This window comes from Athene cunicularia, assembly GCF_003259725.1.
Source record: "Athene cunicularia isolate RWA chromosome 3 unlocalized genomic scaffold, athCun1 chr3_part1, whole genome shotgun sequence".
Taxonomy (NCBI): Eukaryota; Metazoa; Chordata; class Aves; order Strigiformes; family Strigidae; genus Athene; species Athene cunicularia.
In genome coordinates, this window is record NW_020799097.1 from 120,656,977 (window position 1) to 120,678,234 (window position 21,258).

The 21,258-nt window shown below is 42.5% G+C and overlaps 1 protein-coding gene across 5 annotated transcripts in view; it reads left to right on the forward strand.

The window, feature by feature from the left end:
* The window catches only part of MACROD2 (MACRO domain containing 2), an 887,639-nt gene that overhangs the window by 856,042 nt on the left and 10,339 nt on the right, over window positions 1-21,258 (forward strand). For 3 of the 5 annotated variants that reach the window (XM_026844750.1, XM_026844751.1, XM_026844755.1), the window contains exons 16-17: window positions 8,116-8,125; window positions 19,954-20,039. In XM_026844750.1, coding sequence (XP_026700551.1) covers window positions 8,116-8,125; window positions 19,954-20,039 — 96 coding nt within the window. The remainder of the gene's footprint in view (window positions 1-8,115; window positions 8,126-19,953; window positions 20,040-21,258) is intronic. The other 2 variants (XM_026844753.1, XM_026844754.1) reach the window with 1 other exon arrangement.

A 21,258-nucleotide genomic window follows, 5' to 3' on the forward strand; every position in this document is an offset into this window, starting at 1 on the left:
CTAGGACGTGAGGGTTAGGGGTTGACCCAGCACAGAGATGGTCTTGAATTCAGATTTATTTCCAGTATCCTCTGATCAGCAGTGTATGAGACCAAGGGTAACCACTGGCACAGTCCCTCTCCCTCAGTTGGGTTTGGATGCTCATGGCTCTGAGTTTTGTGCAGCTACTGCAAACACATCTCAGTTCAGTCCTGACCACACCTCTTTCAGTCCTGACCGCACCTCATTCATGGTGTCTTGGTGTGATCCCTTCCAGCACGCCCAGTCCTTCCTGTGGATAAGCAGGAACTCCTCTCTGGTGGTCACATTGGTCTACGAAGCTGGATCTCCACAAGAGACCAGAGTTATGCTCTCATTTTCTGGGGCCCCCACCTTGGGGCAGCAGATATTTTACAGTTACACTTATGTGAGTGTAACAACTCCCACGCTGGTCTTGGAGTGGCAAAACTGACATCCTCTGAGGTTTTGTCTTACCTCTCTGTCTTCCAAAAGTAGTAACTGTCCAGTGTGTAGTAAATACAGCTATTGTGGTCACTTTATACAATTGTAATTTTTTTTCATGCGTGTCTCATCATAGATCTGCTTGCACGTATAAACCTGAGTCATGAACTGCCCAGTCTGCAGCAGATGACTCGGTAATCACGTAGTAGTACTGCAGTCCCCCACGGCATCAAGGGCCAGCGGGAGAACAGCTACTTTTCAGTTAAGTGTCCAAAGGTTTGGATGCTTTTTTAGCTTGGTTTTGAATCTCCTGGCCCTGCAACATAGGCAAGTTTGTTAAAAAAAAAAAAAAAAAAGATGGAAAAAATCTTTATTTCTAATATTGCTTGCTTCCAGCTTTACATAGGATGTGGAGGGGAATAGATTTTCTGGATGCAGTTCTGCATGCAGATCCAGCTGGCTCTTGAAGTGTGTGAGCATGAAAAGCAGATGATAAGAAATACATATATATCCGGTACCTATCTAAAGGAACCCAAGTTATCTTAGAAGCTGATATATACAGAGATCACAGAATCTGCTTGTGAAACTGTTCCTTCTGGCATTAAATGCAGCCAATGTTTAACAGTACTGAATTAAAAGTGTGATAGTTTAAGACACAGGAACTCTTTCCAAACGAATGTTCAAGGGGAGCCTAGAGGGGAGAAATACACATCGAGATTTGGCCACAGAATGGGGTTAATGCTGTTTGTTCTTATCATGACTGCTACGGGATATTTAACGACCACAGGTAGTCAAGGCCTGGGTTTTATATCTGCTCCTGGAGACAGCAGCTCAGAGCAATGCCTTAGATTGCCAGTCCCACTTCCTCCTTCTAATGAGGTCTCCCATCCAAGGATGGATATAGCCTGCTCTTGCACAGCCTGCAAATCTGACTGGATCACAGCACACAGCCGAAATAATTGGAGAAGTATTTGCATGTGGGAGGGAAGGAAATCAGCTGCACGTATTCACATCCCAAAGCCAGAGTTAGCGTAGCACCGCTTCTTGGCAAGGGTTTGGTCACAGCTTCTGGTGTCAAAACCAGCTTGCTCTTTGCTAGCCTGCACCTGTAGTCAGCCGTAGCCATATCCAGCTCATTTGAGAGGAAAAGGCAGGGGAGGGCTCTTCATTTGGATCACGCTAGTGCTTTTGCAGCTCATGGCTGACAAAGCCTTTTAGAGCAAAGATAGCTCCGATTTTGCTCCGGTGTGCGAAGTTTGCCCTCTGAACGCTGTGATTTTCTCTAGCTGGTCTTAGAGATGGGAAAACACAGATGAGTCTTAACCAGGCCTGAAGAGGCTGGAGCACATCAGCTGCTTGCCATATTGATAAAACACCTGGGGCATTCATTTTGAAACCTAAATGCAGGCTGTTCACCTGTATTGCCAAGTACAACAGAAGCTTCCTTCTGGCTGGCGGAGTGGTATTAATTTAAAGAGAGCACCATCTGCGGGGCCTTGGAGAACAGCAATCAGAGGAGACAGGTAGCGAGGTCGCCAGAAAAAGTCGTGTTCTGATCCGGGGGCCTTGCCGCCCCCATCTATTACCTCTCATTTCTAATTAGCAGATGTATCTTGGGGAAAGCTGCTCCAATTCACTGTCTTGCAGATGCTTTTCTTGCTAAGAGCTGTTGTTTTTACTGAGCCTCCTAAGCTTGTTTTGAGGGCTTTCACAGGCATTTGGAGCCGTAATGGTCTCAGTGACCCGGTAATTAAAGGAGTCCTGTACCTCCTCGCTGTGGAGAGCTGCCCCTTTTGTTCTTCCTCTTTCTTCTCTCTGCAATGCCACTACCAGATGGTCGGAGATTTTTCACCCTTTCAAAAGCTTTGTGTTTTTCCCATCTCATCAAGCATGTCTTAGCCATGCTTAATTAGCTTAAGGCTTTTCAGCGCCCCCCACCATCCAACTGATCTCCATCCCCAGGAGATCAGTTAAGGACCTGAACAATTTCAATAAAGAGCTTGGTAAGCAAACCCTTAGAGGCTAGGCTTAGCTGCAGGAGATGTAATGTTATTTAGTGTTGAGGACCAGTTGTTTGTTCTTTCTTTGCTCCCTTCCTTCTGTCTGTCTGTCTATCCTCCCATCCATCCTTCTGTCCATCTTTCCTTTCTCATTCTTATCTCTGAATATTCAGGGATGCCCCTTGGTTCTTGGTAGAGTTCCGAAGCTTCTGATGACTGGTGGTATTCAGAGGACGGCTGTTGCCCTTGGGCCAGCACCTGGGTACTTTTGCTTTTATCTTGTTTTGATCCGTTTAGGTCCCCCTGAATGAAAAATGGCAAACATAATTAGCTAACCAGTGCTAGGAGACTTTACTTTGGGGTATTTTGGTTTAGGGTTTTTTGTTGTTGTTTGCTTCATTCCCAGACTTGTTTTGAAACTAGCTTGTGAGCTTTATTTACAGATCAGAGCAGTTGAGATGAAAGCTTGGTTAATTAACAGAAAAATAAATTTGCATCTTGCTTTGTATTTGACATTGAACAGCATTTGTTTCTGCATTGTCACATACACACTTTTATTATTAATCTCCAAGCTTTAGCTGTACGACTGCAAATGAGATTTAGAAAAAAAAAACACAAAATGCAACTCTTTCTCTTCTTCCCTCCTCCCTATAAAGCATGAAATAGAGCTGTTTAAGCATGTGAAGCACAGATTTTGTGTGGGATGTCGGGTACCTCAGGTACCTGCGGACATTTGCCACATAATTCAATTCAGTGGCTTATGTTTTGCATTTACAGGCAAATGAGAGCACCCAGCCATCAGGTGTTTGCATCACGAGAATTAAATACCTACTCATTTAGGCACTTGGGAGATAAATATTTGGATATAATTAAAATGGCTAGCTGTAAATACATTGAAGTGTCTGGATGATGGAAAAATGTGGGAGGGGGTTTCTTCACAAATGCAGAGGACGTGACCTCAATTACTGCACTTTTCTCCCTGACACTCCCCTTCATGGTACATATAACGTAGGTGTTGCTGGGTGCACACTGCCCAGAGGAGAGCAGTGCTTTATATAAGGCTAGATTGAAATGCTGTTCTTATGCTATTCCAATTCTTGGTATTTTTTAAGCCATCAAGGGAAATAAAATGCAAAGAGTGAATCTAGATGAATGCACGATGTAGTTTTGTGTCACAGGGAAGGCCTCTAACATTGCTACCTCCATCTGAGTAACTCAGGCTGTTGTTAAACAAAGAGGAGTGCAGCTCCCCTGTGTACTGACATTGCTATTTACAGACCATGTGGTAAGCTTTGAAGTGCTAACTGGTTTTTTTTTTTTTTTTTTTTTTTTTAAGAGAGATGCTGCGTTTTTCTTTTATATTTGTTTTCCACAAAAAGGAATGTTAGTATTTTTATGATGGCTGGTGTTTAGTGGAGCTCCTCTGTGTAAAGATAAATGAGTTACGCGACCTGACATTCTCCCTGGGAACGTGCTCAAAACGAAGCAAGCCAGTGGCATTTCAAAGTCTGCTTTTACAGAAGCTGGTTATATACTTTGTTCATTACAATTGCTAAGAAATGCCATTTATCTGGTATTTTTCACCTTCTCTTAATTGTCTGGGTGGTGGAAGAGTCTTTGGGCAAAGACCCCAGGACCCAAAGGATGCATATGCAGAATGAAATTGCATCACTTGAAGGTGCTCCATGCTTTACTGTATCCCTGTCCTGTCTGACAGCTTGAAGTAGTCAGGCCTCCTGCAAGCTTTGGAAGTGAAGGAGTGAGCTCTAACCCTTCGAGAGCAACTGCAGCAGGTACAAATTGCCAGGCACGCTCCGCAATTACTGTTTCACTTGTCCTCTCGCTGCAATGCTGCTGGGAATTGCTGAGGAGGCATTGCCTGAAGCAGCAGGGGCTCCCCAGTCACTCAGTGAGCAGCCCTGCAGATGGTGATATGTGTCCCCACATGGAGAATGAATCAGAGCTGGGAGGATACATCCGTAGAGAAGCTGGAGGAAGTGACAGGAGGCTGGTCCAGCCTTGGCTGTGCTGACCCAGGGTGGCTGAGGACCCCAGAGAGGCTGCCACCCAGCAGCCCCCAAAGCCTTTGTGACAACGTCTGTGCAAGTTCTGTGTTTCTGCAAAATGCTTTGTCTTTGATTCAACACTGTATATTACCAGGAACTTTGTTTTGGCAAAAAGGCAACTCTTTTTCCACATTTCACTGGTTTCTAGTTTCTGGAGACCACAGTTTTGTTGCTATAAACATTCACACTCTTAAACTGATTGGCCCACTAGCAGCCCTTGAAAGGCTGTTTGAAATAAAACCAGCTAAGAATAGAAAAACAACCTTTCCTGAGGCCTGATATTCAAATCACTTTTGCACTGCCCTCGGGAGGGATGGCCTTTGGTTATAAGCTCCTCTCTATCAGCAGAGAGCTGGCTGCGCATGACCACAATGGCAGCACTCCAAGGACTGAACTTTAATGATGAATGTCACAAAATGCTGCTACGTGGGCTCACTCTAGGGAAAGTAATTCTGTGTACAGTACGTGATCTATGTCACCTGGAGTCCTCATTGTTTCTTGCAAGTATTTGCAGAGTTCTTTTGTGTTTGGGCTGTGGAAGGAGCTGTATCAATTCAGAGTTAGTAAACCAGAGAACACGCAGGAATAAAATGAATCTGAACTTTTAAGCTTGCTATAGCAAACGTGCCATGAGAGTGAAGAGTTGGTAAATGGAACTTAGCAAGCTTTAATTTGGGTCTATTTTCATTATACTTTCTATTGTACCATAATTGGTCCACTATTAAGTTGTCTCTTGAATTATTAATTACTACTGTATTAAGAAAATGAAACCCTAACTAAAGAATTTTGCTGACAGGGAACATGCAGAAGGATAAGCAGGATCTTTTCAACCATTAGTATGGTTACTATCATCATTAATCATTATGGCCATATAGCATGCAACGCAGTTCCTAAACTTGAACTGGTAATATTGTGCAGTGCAACATACATGACTGTCTCTACCCAAGGAATGCACAGCCTAAATTTCATGGCTTTGAATGCTTATCAGCCTACTTGGAACATCCGTTTCCTGGATTTCTAACGCAGTTGTAGTGCTGTCTTATACACGTATCATCTGTGACCAGCAGGCTTCCTCCAGCTCCTGCTGGTTAAAGACTAGCTCGCTTAGTTCTGCCAGAAATACTTGTTGCATAAATGACGAATACACACACTCATAGGTGCTTCCTGCTATAGCCCGTCAGAAGCACTTCTCTCCTATTCCTCCCTCCATGAAAACTTTTTACAGAATCAAAACTCATTTCCTTTTAAATTTGGGAGGGGTTTTTTTTCCTTTTTAATTTTTTTTTTTTTTTTAGCAGAAATGTGATAGCTGCAGATCATGGTTTTGGCAAGAGCCAGCAACATTTGTCTGGAAATCTTGGGCTTCTCAGGCTACGTTCGTTTGTATGACTCGCTGAAAACGTGACATTTCCCATAAAACTGTCTGTTCTTTTGAAGGGAAAACAACCAAAAAAAAAAAAGTAATTTGATTCAGGAAAAGGGTTTTTTAGAAATATTTTGATCAACTCCACATGTGCCTTTCAAGTCATTTCCCCTGTGCAGCAGGACCACCCACTGCCTGCGGGATGCAGTAGCAGTGGTGGCTTTGGCACTGTGTCGGGGCTGTTGCCGACTGCCCGGTTGGGCTCCAACCTGAGCCAGGAGCTTTCACAGGCTTTCACGATGGGAGGCAAAGCAGCCAAAACTTCTGCGAGGTGCTGCACAACATGGCATGACATGGAGGCTTACCCTTTCCTCCCCCTTCCCCATGTTTGGGATATGTTTGAGGCTTAAGAAGGGTTTTCTGTTATTCAGTTGTTGCATTTTTGCAAGACCATATTCCTTGAACAAACCCTAAAACTGTGGCTATCATGTGTAAATGCAGATTAGCCTCTGCCATGCAAATTTCTCATCAACTTGCAGTGCACAGTACTATGTCAGAGTTAGCTTTGCACAATACTCCCAAATTACAGCAGGTTTTACCAGGCTGAGGATTAATGGTACTCTGCTTAGGACCCTCGTAAGATTTTCACTCAGTGCTCATTGTTGTCACAGATACTCAGCGTGAACTGAAACAAGCCATTAAGACACAAGACTTATTTTTTCCCTACCACCCCAAATAAAGTCTTACACCTGATAACTGAGAGGCCGCAGATTTCTAATTTAAAGCACATCTCACGTAGGGACATCTTTTAGGTGCTTACATCAGAATAACAGGGTAGCTAAGATATTTATCTAGATTTGCTGTGAACTGTAAATCTTTAGTCAAAGACCACCTATTTTCTATTTAACAGGCCCTCCCCTTTTAGGTTCTGTAGTATTTAAAATAGCTTCTATGTGAAAAGAGCCATGCAAAGTGTTTTTGTTTTCTTGCTTTCCTAACATACACAAGAAACATCCTGTGCATAGTTGTGAAAAGAAGTTGGTTGAGTCTCCTCAGACTGTCAGATTGATGGTTTTTAGTGCACTGAAGTGTAGTAAAAAATGGAAACTCTAAAACAATATAATGTGAATTGTCTAGACCTTTAAACTTACTCAGAAAATCAAGAGAGAGATACATATATTTAAAGAAACTCAGTAAACCTTGGTTTTAAGATTGTGAAATTTGCTATTGATAAGGCTGAACAAAAACGTGGTTCAAGGCCAGTGACTTAATTCTAGGTGACACCACTCCTAATCCTTTACGGCTGAATCCTTCAGTTTTATCTGTGACTCTGGGAAAATGTCTGTCAAGGCTGAAGTCACTTGCACCAGGGGATTAGCACTCTTTGCATTCTTTTGAAAGCTTCAGTAGTTCCCATGAAAGTAACACACACCGAGACATTTGTGGAGACTGTGGGCAGTGACAATCCTTACACTGACGTACAAATATTTGTAGACCTGGACCATGAGAAATAGTGCACATCTGTAGCTTCTAATTCTGATAATTCTGATCCTCGTGCTGTGTGCTGGCAAAAGCTCTACCTAAGGTTGGAACCACTATATTAATTTCTTTCTTTCCTTTTTTTTTTTTTTTTTTACCAGAATAGTTGAAAGCTGTATAATGAAGAGGCTTTGGGCAGCTACAAGTTCATGTACTAAGAAGCTCTTTGTTATGAATAAATCATAAAACATGGTCCAAATCCAGCAATCCGAAGGAATGTAGCTTGAGGAAATGCTTTTAATGTGTGCATGTGTCATCCTCCTTTAGCAGGACGAAAGTCTGCTGCTATCAACTGCTAATACAATTATTCTCTTCTGCCTTAATTGGTAGAGGTCTCGACTTTGGTGCTACAGTCCCAAGTATAAGCCTTTAAATTTTCTGGCACCCCATAGCAGGGGGATGGCATTACAGAAGGGCTCAGTACTGCAGTACCAGTACCATGCAGTGCCAGCATGGATTGCAGTACTTCTGTATGGCAAGTGGTATTTCCGAGTACCCCCCAGCACTGGCTGCTGTATTCTGGTTGACCTTCAGGACGCCTAATTGTAAAAGAACCTGTGTTAGCCATTAAGAGGATTTTGGGAGATGTTATAGACCTGCTCAATAGCTTCAAGGAAAATTATAGTTATCTTGTTAGGCTCAAGAGTCTGACAGTTTTCATTATAGACACTGGTTTTATTAGCAGTTCTGTAAATTCTGTTGTGAGAAAAAGAAGGCAAAAGCCATATTGTTAGTTATAATGTCACTGAGCTTTCTAAGCACGGGTTAGAGAGGTGGTGTGATCCTTAGTGCAATGAGAATTGGCATTGAATTTTTAAGTCTGCGTTTAGGATCCCAAATAGGTGGCCTGATTTTCAAAAATGCTGAGTACATTCCAAACACCTTATGAAGGAAGACCCTTTGAAGCCAGCTGGAGCTGCTGGGCTCTCAGAGCTTTTGAAAATCAGAATCTAAACCCCATTTTAAAGAGCTTCCTAATGTTAGTCACCTAGTTTTGAAAATACTGACCTATGTCTGCTGCCATCTAGAACAACCTCTGTGTTAAAAGAGTGTTTGATGGAGAGAGGGGATGTGATCTCCAGTGCTAAAGGGAAAAAAATCTTGGTCCTTTTGAAAGCATATTCTCTGTTAAGAAACATATTGAGACAAAACTGAAAGTTTCATTTCACCCCCCTGCCACCTTTTTTTCTTAAAGACTTTTGTTCAGACTCTGTATTATGTGGTTTGTGTTTCTGGCCTTCAGTTTCTATTTGGTGCCTCCAGATATAACAGGACTTGGAGGAATCTTCAGTAATTTGGAGCAAAGGCAAGATGATTGAGGAAAAAAATGTGCCTAAGCTTTCCAAATTAGCTGCTCCAATTTCCACCTAATGTAACAGTGCTAAGTCAGCCTTGGTCTAACTTGCCATTTTAATTTACTTTATTTTGATACAAATAAGTCTCCAATACGTGTGAAACACAGAGTAAATTTCTGATCCCTCATTCTCCTACTTATGAAGTTGCCAGAGTGGCCAGTAACACCAGGATGGACCTCTTCAAACAGTGGGAATGAGCTTGTATAAGGGGAAGCACTATTAGAAATAAAGCTGTTTGGGAGACAGAAAAGTTCCCTGTACTTGTCCCTTCCACCTAGACTGATCTGCAAATCTGGTAAATCGCTGGACCTGGGTGTCACGATGGTAGATGTCAGAGGTGATGAAGCTGACTGATACTTCTCCAGATGATTTACTGTGGCTCTAATGCTCATTGCTGGCTTTTTGTTTGCCCAGGACTAGTGAGTCCTGTGTAAGGTGCTGAAGAAGAAAAGCTGTCTCTCTTAAGTGTACTGCAATCACAGAGCTGTTCTTGGGAGTGTCTGATACCTGTTTTCTTAGGTAACTCACAAGAAACAAAGTGGCCTTCCTCTTATAGTTAGCACACTACCCCACTGTGCTCAGGGTCTTTTCCTAGACTACAAACCGGAGCCATCTTCATAGCTAGAGACTATGTCAAGGGCAGCACAGGGAGCAAGACTCACTAAAATTAAGAGGGGGAGGGGGACGGGGAGACAAACAAACAAAATGAACAAAAAAAACCCCTGAATGTTAGGTTACTGGAGAAAGAGAAATAAATGTTCAGCTTAATGCAAATACGCCAGATCCCTGTTTTACAAAGCTGAGGTCAGTTGGGAAGTACTCTGGAGCTGTTTGGAGGGGGGAGGATTATGGTTGTTAGTATTCTTCACATTATGTTATCTAAATGTAAATTACTGTCTCTGATGTAACATCCTAGTTAGACGCTAGAATTTATGAACCAAACAAAGGATGAAATGTGAAAAAGTTGAGAAGAAAAATCTGCAGCTCTGTCTTTGTGTAATTCTTACTGAGAGCTGATATAAATGGGAGACAAATCAAAGGCAACAATAGCACTGCACATTTTATCTCACACCCTGTGATGCATATTAGTGTTGTTTCCCATTGTGAGCCAGAAAGTACATTTACAATTTTAGAAAACACTGCATAATGGCTCTCCACAAGGAAGAGAAGCAAGCATATGACTGCCAGTACTGACACTTGCTTTTTCCTGGCCTGCAAAATTGCTTTTCTGGAAGCTCTATTGTGGGCAACATTTTTCTACCGCACACTGTGAATTTTGAATTTGGTGTTAAAATTTTCTCCAAGAAATCGAGCAAATAAACCTCACTGATTTGGTAATCTAAATCCCGTCTCTAGCCTTGCCAGGAAATACCGGCCAAGCCAATCCGGTGGTGATACACTTCTCGGGTGCAGATGGTAACACCCAGGCTAGTGGATTAATTTTTTCTAAAAGCAACCCACAGGAGTCATCTTTTCCATTGTGCTTTTTAATGTTTTGGAGATACTCTTGCCTTCATGGGAGGAGGGGAGTGTCAGGAGGATGGGTGGGTATTTCAAGTGTTTAATACCAGCTACGCTATCGCTGCCTGGCTCTGCACCTCCCTCACTCCCCAACATATCAGTGGTAAAAGCTGATTTTTAAGAGATGCCACTGAAATGGGTGGAAGAGCGTGATTCCCACCATGGAGCTGAAATGCCCGCAGTACTAGCTAGGTTGTTCTTTTAGGCTTGTCTCAGTTTGGGAGTAGGTGGCATGCAATTCCCTCTGGCAGTGCTGTCATTTGAGGATTTTGGTCCTCTTGTGGCTTATTTCTATGTACTCTGTGTTCAGAGGAGGATGTGGTTATTGCCTGCAGGCATAGGGCAGGAGGTTAGACCACCCCTTGCTCTGATATAGTTCTGGTATTTTCTGGGGAAACATCTTACTCCACATCACTGTTGTAAAATTTTGCTCTTATATTCATCCAGTTATCATTAGAAATTAAAAACATCATCCACACTTAGGAGGTAATATAGCTCTCGCAATATGTTTGCTTTCCCTCCCATTTCTTTGAGGCTGGCTGGTGTTGGCTCACTCACTGCTGTAGAGGAGGATGCCAGGCTTTCACCAGAGGCATGGGGGCAGCAATCAGCATTAATGACATCCTCTGACAGCGAAAGCCACACGAATCTCCAGAAGCCAGATTTCAGCGATGGCTTCTCTCCACAGGGCAGAAGGCACTTCCCGAGCAGAATGGGGATCATTGCCTTGGGTAATACATCCAGCACTGCCATCCATCACTTGGCTATTTCCTTCTTTTGAGAGGGAAAACAACCCCCAGCCATTTATTTATGAAAAATTGCTTACTACCCTTGAACATAAATAAACACACACAAGTGTGCCTGTGTGAGTTCTGTTTAAACATCTATTATGTTTTGATGAGTCACCGTCCAGGTCTGAAACAACAGCCCTGAGAACTGGAACAGGTGAGGAGCTCAGTAGAAAAATTAGTCGGTTATAGCAAATTTGTGTTTATCACCGTATAGTTACAGCTGACTGTAAAATTTTGGCTTTGAAGGAGTCAGAGCAGAGCTCAATTTTTTTTTTAAAAAAAAAAGGCACAGTTCTTTGTTTTTGAAAAATTATTATTATTGAACATGTGTCTTGGTAGGGGAAAAAAGGTACGATAAGTATCACCAGTAAGGTCTTTGTTGTTGGGTGCTGACAATTACCACTTGTTTTCAAGAAAATTTGTTTCATACTATGTTCAGCTTGGTTTTAGGATGCTAACAGGTTTCTAAAAATTAAAACAGAGGGCTTGGTCAGGACACAATGAGCCTTTAGAAATGGAAGTACTCTTTCCAAAGAGCAAGACATTTCAGGTGGATGTGTTATATACTCTACCAAGTTTTTATTGACATTTATTTTTTTGGTGTTTTTTAATAACTTTTTATTTTTCATGCTGGCTGTTGTATCTTTACATCACAAAACGTTTGAAAATTACAGACTAACTGTAAGGTTACATCTATTAGCAGAACTTCATCGAACTTCATGCGCCTCTCCTTGTAAATATTCTGTCTTATTTTAATCTCCAAAATTTCTGTTGGTGTCTGTGGACAAATAACAAGGAAGAGTCTTTCTCCCACACTGTATATTGTTACTGCCTTTCAGGTAGATCCATACATCCTCCTTATTATTTACCCTTCTGCTGCTATTCCCTGCTACTTTGAAGTTCATTCTTCATATACTTGGCAATAGTCTCATTGAAAAGGAATTGAACAGAGTATTTTCCAGGGCTCCTCTTTGACTCGGCAGTAATCTCTTTCAGAACCAGTGACCCTAGAAATAAATGGTTGCAGCCATAAGGGTGAGAAGCCCTGCCTGTACATTATCAGAAACTCAGGCAAAGCCTCCTTTTGTCCTGTGTGGATGGCGTGCTTTTTCACCCCACCATCTTCTCTGCTGTAGCTATGGAGTGGGGACTTCGTAAAAGATGAGGGTGCTTGTCTGGAAAGGAACTTTTAACTTCCAGTTCTTGGACAATTTGCTACTTTTGTCCTCTCAGGTTCTTACCTCTCCCTCCACACCCTTTCCTTTTATTTATTTTTTTGTAAATACTGTTTCTGTTCACTCCTAGCACCTACCTAGTTCTTATGCAGCTGCGCAGGGCTAAGGACTGGCATGGTATCTTCTGTTCGGGTCGGCTCCTTTGGAGGGAAATAGAAAATTTCTTTCTCTTTTCTGAAATAAATAGCATAGCATTCTGACAAATCTGGCCTACTTAGGAGATCCAGGACCTCTTTGCTTTCACAGTCTATCGTTTTGCTGTGGTTGCCTCAAGATCATTTGAAATGCTCAGAAAATATGGTGAGTGCAAGATTGAAATGGAATAGGGGCACAGTATGTGCTGATGGAAAATCCAGCGGCAGCACAACCTATTAAGGTGTTCGTGTTGGAGGGGAAAGCAAGGCCTATTAAAGCCATTGGGCTCCTGGATCAGTTCTTCCAAATCAAGGACCGAGGCCTCACCCCAGGTTAGTAGTGCAAAGAGGAATTAAAATTGCTGTATGAGGACAGCTGGAGAGAGACCAGGTATATGGTAATAAGCATGGTGAGTGCGCAGAGAAAATAACATTGTGATGGGAGTGGAGGTGCAGGTATCATTCTGGCAGCTGGCGGTCATTCAGCAGGCTTGCTCCTGTGGCCATGGAATTAGAAAAACATTTCTGAATGCCCAACATCATTCCCCCTGGTGAAAGCGGAGCCTTAGGTGACCTGGAGATTTCCTGCAACTTACACAAAATGGTCCTCCAGTGCTGTAATTCCTCACACCTATGCAGCTTTTTAGGATCAGGATGCTAGTGATCAGAAACTGAACCAAATTACTTACAAGTTCTATAAATGGTTGAAGGTGTCAAGGAAAATGACAGAATGGAAAAGAAAGCTAAATAATTATGCCATTTCTATTCATTCAGAAACACTTCACTTTTCATAATACCGCTGAGCATGCTGTCTGCCTTATTTGTAGGCTGGGAGACAGAGCACAAGGGCTTTGGAAGCCTTTTGGGACAGGTGACCTACTAGTCTGAATACAAGCAGGCAACATTTGAGTTGTGTTAACGGCCAGTGTTTGAAGAATGTGACGAAGCTTTCTGGGTGCTCCATTTCAGATACTCTGTGCTGCAGGCTGCTTCCCTGATGAGAGGTTTCACAGAAAGAGCGTCTGGAAAACAGCAACATGGCCTCTTACACAGCTAAGGCTTCTTCAGAATAAAAAAAATTTAAAAAAAAAAAGTTGAAAAAGGGCTTTCCTTAAAACGATATGCCCTTGTATTCATCAAGAGCCTGCTGTGTGCAGGTTTATCCTGTTGTTACAGAGAGACAAAAGATACAAAGAGCTCCTGATGGGCATTAGTGATTTTAGAGACGCCCAATTTGTATGGGTCTTATGGACCATATTGCTGAGAGACAATCCTCACTACCCTCCATTCCCACCTTCAGGGAAAAGGAGGCATAATGAGATTTACTAACAGTATGTTTAATAAAGGGCTGGAAGGGGATAGGGATAAGCGGATCTTAGACACTTTTAAATCACGTTAAAAAAAATTGCGGTTCAGCTTGAGCTGGAAATAACAGTGGCTGGAAGCAGTGTGATGCTTTTAGGTACAGTTGCATGCACAAACACAGAGAGCTGAGATGATGCACGCTACACTGGAGAAATGGGGAGCTTCATTGCGCTGGGTTACTCTGGGAGACAAAGCCAAAATGCCAAAAGGGAGGGTAAACACTCCATTTAACGATGAAGGGGCTGCAATGTGAATCCTGACAGCCCACGCGTGGCATTAAGAAGTGATGCTCAGTGCCTTCAAAAGCCCAGCAAAGCTGATGTCCCAGCCAGCACACCCTCCTCTGAAATTCACATCCTTGAATTTTCTTTTCATCTCTACGGTGCCTAATTGCTGGGCATTTTTTTGATCGAAGTAGAATATTCCTGATCTAACAGATGGAGACATTTGTTGTTAAGGAAGCCATGCCGAATAGCAAGATGCACCTTTGCAGCAGTGCCATTTCTGCAGATTTGGTGCTGTCATGCTCGACCTGTGTGTTGCAGAAGGATAGCGAGGGGGAAAAGTGCCCACCAACTTGAACGTAGCAAAGTACAGACAGACCACGACTGCTGCGTTTGTTTTAGAGCCCCCAGAGCAGCAGGTTGGGTACGTTTGCATGTACAGTCCATACAAGAAGATGGCATAAATCTTCTATGTGGTAGAATCTGGTCTGCTCCCAGATGGAGGTGTCAAACAGGAGTCAAACTGAGCCCTTGTATCACGGATTGCTTCAGTTTCCAAGTGAAGCAGCATTTATAATGCTACTAAAATACAGTGGTAAACAAGGTACACGAAGGCTTGACAGTCACATTAGCAAAGAGCTGCAGTGAAATGACTGGGAAGAAGGAAAAAAACAGCTCTGGCTACTTGCAGAGCAAGAAAAATGGAACTGGTTTTGACAGATAAGACAATGCAGCTGTGGGTCAGAAGAGCTTTGTCTGTCTTTTTTCTTGCTGCAGATGAAAAATGGTGCCTTCAAACTTTAACCAGAGAAATTTGGATTTTAATGAGCCTCCATCTTTCAGAGTCTCCCAATTAGGGGAAGCATATTTACAGCTAAACTCAAAATAATAAATTCTATTCAGTGGGTATGAATCAGGGAAATCTGGATCGTTCAGAATAGCTGCAGTGTAGTTTCCGTATTGCATAATAACACAGGTGATTTTTTTTTCAATGTATATAACATGAGTAGAAGCAACTGCTCCACAAATAATTTACAACTAATGAATTTCTCCTGGTTACAAATTGTCCATGGGCAGAATAGTGTTTTATTGGAATTCCTGTGGCAATACCCAAAATTGCTGGGCAGACATGTTACAGGAGCAATGACGTTGCCATTTTGCCTGTAAAAATAGAAGTAGTTGTCTGGACTGTTGTATTATTGATAGTCCTTTTCTTCCTCAAGTATTCAGAATGACCTTATGGCCAGGATTTCCCACTTAATGGGAAAATTTAGACTTCTACAATTGGGGAATTGTTAAGATTTAAAATATCTTGGTGTTGCCTGACTGCACTGACAGAATTCATGTATGCATGAAATCTGTTTTTCTGTTTGTCTTAAAGTTAGTCTGTGACCTTATAACAAGCTAGGAACTAAGAGCAGAAATCCAGATTCCTGACTGAGAGCCCACTTGACAATCCCTTACCTACGCTCAGTGTGAGGACTCTGCCAAGGCTGATCTCAAAGGCCGGGCTCTGCTGAGAGAGTCCAACCTTCTAGGTTCCCTCACTAGTCAGCAAAGAGAAATAATCTCCCTTAAGGCAGGCAGCTCAAAGCAGAAACCCAGTTCAGGTGCCTCCCAGGAATGATTCATCAATTCTAGGGGGCTATGTTCAGATTTTGCTTTGAATTATCTGGGAGAGAAACATGCCTCTCTCCTGATTACAAAGGCACATTTCAGTACACAGAAAAACCTTGCTGATGATCAGGTAAAAATGAGTTTTATGGATTGTTTTGTGTTACAGCTTCTAAGCCTACATAGTTGCCTGTTTTTATCACTTGAAATAGATGTAAACCTTGTGCACAGGGAAGACGAGGAGGAAGGTTACACTTTTTACTTACTTGAATTTATCAGGGATGCAGAGAATAGATGTCTGACCTCTGTACTTGGGCACTTTAAAAATTGATGCTAATGTACCAACAACAACCACATCTTAATCTTGTGAATTGTATGTGAATCTGGAACCATGTTTCTCCAGAGAAAGAACAGTGTTAGCTGTAATCACGTGGAACTATTGGCAGATTGTGACTGTGAAGGAGAGAAAAAGATGAAATAGCAGTACAGAGATTTATATCTTCCTGGTGTATACTTGTCTTGTGCATTTCAAAAGGCTGGAAGCCATCCTTACCTATGCCAGGAGCCTGTTGTCGCTTAGTGCTAGGCAGGTTGTGTAACCAGGATTCAGGTAACAAGCTCTGTCAGGAGTGCAATTGGAAATGGTAATTGAAATGGAAAGTGGTATCTCCCAGGCTCTCTCCCCTTCGGTAAGTCTCTGCTCCTGCCTGGAGACCCGAAATTCCGTGCTTGTTTGTGCTCTAACCTGAAGCAATCAAAACAAGGGGGTGAGGGGAGGCCTCTAGAATAAATTGGTTATCAAGGCAGTTCTGATATTGATCGAGTTCTGCTGTCTAGGTGAAATGGGCTCATTTCTGTGTAGCACTCGGTTTTACTGCGTGGCAGGGAAGAAGCTTTTTGGATAATAACCTTTCCACATGCATGGCAGTATACTGAATGTTCCTGTCCCCCACATGCAAAAATAGCCAGGCAAGAAATTAAGATTTATATTAACCAAGTTTGAAAGTCTTCCCCAAAATTGGACAATATAATGTGCAAGCCTCCTGCCAAGGTTTTCTGTGGTGCTTGGCTTTGTTACGGTTTTAAATATCTGCTGCCTTGCTTGTCCCTGAATGTTGTTTCTCACTATCATTTTCTTGCTGACAATATCTAACAATCAACATATACTATAAAAAAACCCAATACAGCAATAATCCCCTTGTAGAAGGGATGGGGAATCAATTATTCAGACTTAGAAAGAAGGTGAAAAGGCAGAACATGCATTAGTGCTCTTCTGACAGTGTTTATGGCCCTACACCCCTCAAAAAGTAATTCTGCAGATTTGCTGCTGCTACTCCTTCCAGCCTCTCTCTAGGACTGCTCTCCTGTTTCGCCAAATATCAGGCCTAGCATAAAGGACACAGCCAGCATAAAGATGAACAGTAACCAGATTGTATTTGACACAAAAGGGTCAGTATCTGAGTGAGCGTTGGGAGTACAAACAAGTCAATCAGGTTATACATAATCGACATCAATCCCAATGACCCCAACAATGACACCGCACAACCAACAATGGGTGGAATAAATTGTGAACTGCAGTCTCTCAAAGAAGAGATGGGAGACAACCAGGTCAACCAGCCAAATACATAAGACCAAGGAAAGCCACACACCACATCTCTACACAGCCCACATTTACAAAAGCCAGAGCTGACTGGAGCCCAGTTCCAGGGAGGCAGGAGGTCCTTCCCCAACAGGAAACTCGACAAAGTCCATCCACCTCACAGACAGACACTGCCCCTGCCTGCAATCAGTCCCAGCTCGTACCCCTGAGTGGGACACCTGACCTTTGCTTACTTAATGCAGGACACCTGGGGCTCATTTACCCAATGGCTCTCCCTGCCAGGCTGGCCGCACCCTGGAGGGAAGCCTAAAGGCAAACTCATCACCCCTTTGTGGAGGGCTGTGGGAATCACCCATATGTCAACCGTAATTTGGGGCTTGGGGTTGAAACCCCAGCATTTCACCACCCTAAGAGGTGAACTTGTGGCTTTTGGTATTGAGGGCCCTCGACGCCTTCTGCTTTCATCCCTGTAACAGCAGCCCTAATTAGCATGTGTGCACATGCACGCATGCACGTGCACAAAAGGTCTTCTCTGTAATTAGGTTCTGTCTTCACCTAGCACCGTGCCAGTAGTCCTTTGCACCTGTCAGTTGCATGAGAGATTTCTGCAATTGCAAGCGAGAAGACTTTTGGCAGAGTGGTGAAGCCAGGCACCCCAGCTAGTTAATAGGAGATCTTAGGATAGGGCCTGGGAACTTCACACGGGAGCCTTCAGGAGCTGACAACAGGACAGCAACTCGGTATCTCTAGCTGTTAGAGGAACTGGGAGTCAAGATGTAACCTGTCATACCATATCTGCTTTATTTGGTTAATAGTGTCTTAGATGAGGCAAAGTCAGATTCATAGGCATCAACTGCCCGTCGGAGTGTATTGGTGTTTAGCAGGGTTCCCGATCCCTGCATCAGACATCTGAGTGTCTTGGTAGGAAGGGCTGCGTCTGCTGGAGGCTGCACTCGTGATGGGACAGTTTATTTTCCAAAACTTCACTTTCTGTAGTGATGCTTCCCCCAGATAATCAAAATGTAGCACAACCTGAATTTCAGTGTATGTTCCTTGATTAATCAGTGTTTTCATAGTCACCCAAATATTGATAATTGCTAGGAGAATTCACACAGGGATTTCGAACATACCTTCTCAGCCTCATACTTGACAAGTTCCCGCCATATGCACAGGCTTCTGTGGTGGGGTGACCTGGGTTTTTCCTTTGTGTGAGCTGAAAACAGTCATGGGCGAGTGCTGGGAAAGCTTAGGCCTGTTGGTGCATGAGAAACCTCAGGAGAAAACCACGCTCACTCTCCGGAATTCCCTGGGGAAGCGTCAGGAATTTGACGCACCTGCAAAGTGGCCATCTCAGGCATTCGCTGACATATGGGGTTCACAGTCCCAGATGTTTACAGGCATTCTGTATGTTTGTATGGGGAAAGGATTTTAAATCAGTGAGGAAGAGGTGGAACTGCTGCTACAACGAATCACTGAAGGATTTCTACAGTAAAAGTAAAACCCATTAAAATGATGGGTGACATCTTCATCACTGTATATTCATCCATCACGACTTCCCCCATGCTCGCTGAGATGGCTAATTGAGATTTCCAGTGGCTATTTCTTGTTGGTTTCTGATGTGCTGGGTCCTTTTTTTTAGCATTTCAATGTTTGGTAGGACTGTAGGTAGTGCGCTGGAAATTGCCTGTGAGAATTACAATGTGTTGGCTTGCAGATATGATTAGAAGGGAAACTGGCTGCAAACTTCAGTGGTAGATACATGTTTATGGACAAAATATCTGTAGTGCACTAAAGTGCATTAAAAAAAAAATCTACTCTAGACTTCCACGGAAAGGGAAGGGAGGTGTTTGTGGGACTGTGAATGTTTAATCTCTGTTGCTGAAGAGGTAAATGATCTCAGCTTAAGAGTAAACCATTTTTGAGATATCTTGATCCTTGCTACACTTTGCTGTCTCATAACCACCCAAACGTCTGGATCGCTTAGCAACCAATAGCTTGATGTCCTGTAGTTCTACCACAGGATAGCTGCAACAGACTTTATAGCAGCCACAAAAGTAGAGAAGTAGCATGATGGGAATTAACTAAAAATTGGCTTCTCGGCACTCTAAATGGAAGAATAGTAGAACTGTATACAAAACAGCAAAACCACTTTTTTTTTTTCCATTTCAAATATTGTTAGGAGATTGAATCTAAGCTTCCAGACAAGCCTGAGGCAGAAGAGATAAAAATGTTGAGTTACAGCGATAAAATGCATTTTCCTAAATTCAAATACTAGTTTGTGTCTGACTACCCAGTATATTTGAACTCTCACTTTATCTATTTTTATTCTGCTAGCTAGAGAAACTTCGTAAGTGTGAGTAGGTCTCCATCATACATTGCATTTTATGAGCAGAAAAGATTCTTCAAAAATGATGAGAAAAGAATGGCAGGGAGGCAGAAGCACACACCATGATGTGGCTTTAACAATCCCAGTTAGGAAAGAGTGCAGATCGCTACAAATATTCAAGCAATTATTTTCAAACCATGTTCCTCCCCCTATATCCTCTGCCCTTTTCTCTAATGGCTGCCACTATACAGCAGTAGAGTCTATAAAGGTAAGAGCGTGCCAGAAGAAAAAGAAGAAAAACAGGTATCTGGAGTCTGAGAATTACACATTATTCAAGTACTGTATGTATTGATTTTTCTCCTTGTTTGGCTTGTCTTATAGGGATGCAAGGGAAAGAGGAAACTTCTGTGGAGCCTATGAAAGTTGACCTCGCATGTGAAGCAGCAGATGTTTCAAATAAGGATGGTATGTTGTTCTAAAATTTAAATTGTACTGAAGTGGATCCATAGCAAGCCTTTCTGGGGTTTGTGTGTATGCTTCCCCCCCACAGTAGGAGTTACATTTATAATCTCCTCAACTGAGTCTTCTTAAGAGTTTACACAACCTTCACTGTCTTGGAAGTCTGGTGGAAATGCCTTTCAGTGCCATAACCCTGCTTATCTAGTTGACTAGGCTTATGTGTTCAATAGCTATGTTCAATCCACCTGCCTGTTACCTAAACAATATTTTAGGCCCACTGTAATTTTGGTCTGGATATTGAGTTGGCCAAGATGTGTGTGGTCTCACACAGAAGATACTTCTGAAAATTTCTGTGCTAGTGCTTGGCTCCATCCTGGGGCAAATGTTATATGTATAACTGCTCTAAACTCATATGTTGGCCCCCTCCTAGCTCAGATCTGATTTCCCTTCCTCCTCCTCCTCCTTCATAGTCCATGTGTAGCTCAGTTTAGTAGCAGATGGAAGGTGTCTCCCTAGGACATATACTATTTACTAATATTTACTAATTGAGACATTTGCTAACTGTGATAAAACTATCACAATTTGGTGACCCAACAGCAGTTCCAGTCAGGTTTGTGGACATTATCAACCCAAATCTCCCAACTTGGCAATGAAATTTTTTTGACATTGACCTCAGTGAGCAGATGACCCAGCTGTCTGGCAAAGTCCTGGCAGGGGTGGAGTACCAAAGGCTCAAGCTCCACATGCATAACAGAGCTACATAAAGAGTTTTCATGGTTTTTACACAAAGGCTTCTCTTTACTGCTCCAAATGGCATTGGGTTTGGGATTGGGATTCCAGTCCTCGTTTTATCATTGTGGACTCCTCTCTGTAGCAAATGCTGACTTTTAACTCTTCCTTTAATCTCTTCAGCACTGACATAATATAAATTCAGGGCATACTTTTTTACATCTCAAAGACAAAACAATTATATTCTTTTTGATATTAGTTACACAAAGAATCCAATGCTGATTTCCTTTCTCTGATGTCAAGTTGTGCTGCAGCATCTGAATCAGTGGCTGATTTAGATACTGGCCTGTAGGGAAGTTTTTGCAAGCATGGGAAAAGAAAGTGTGCATAATGGATTTTCTTTTTTTAAAAATACTAGAGATTATGCTATTACTAGTAAGTGTGCAGAATAAAGCCAAACCAGCTTTCTGTCCTCATTCTCTGAACAAACAAACAA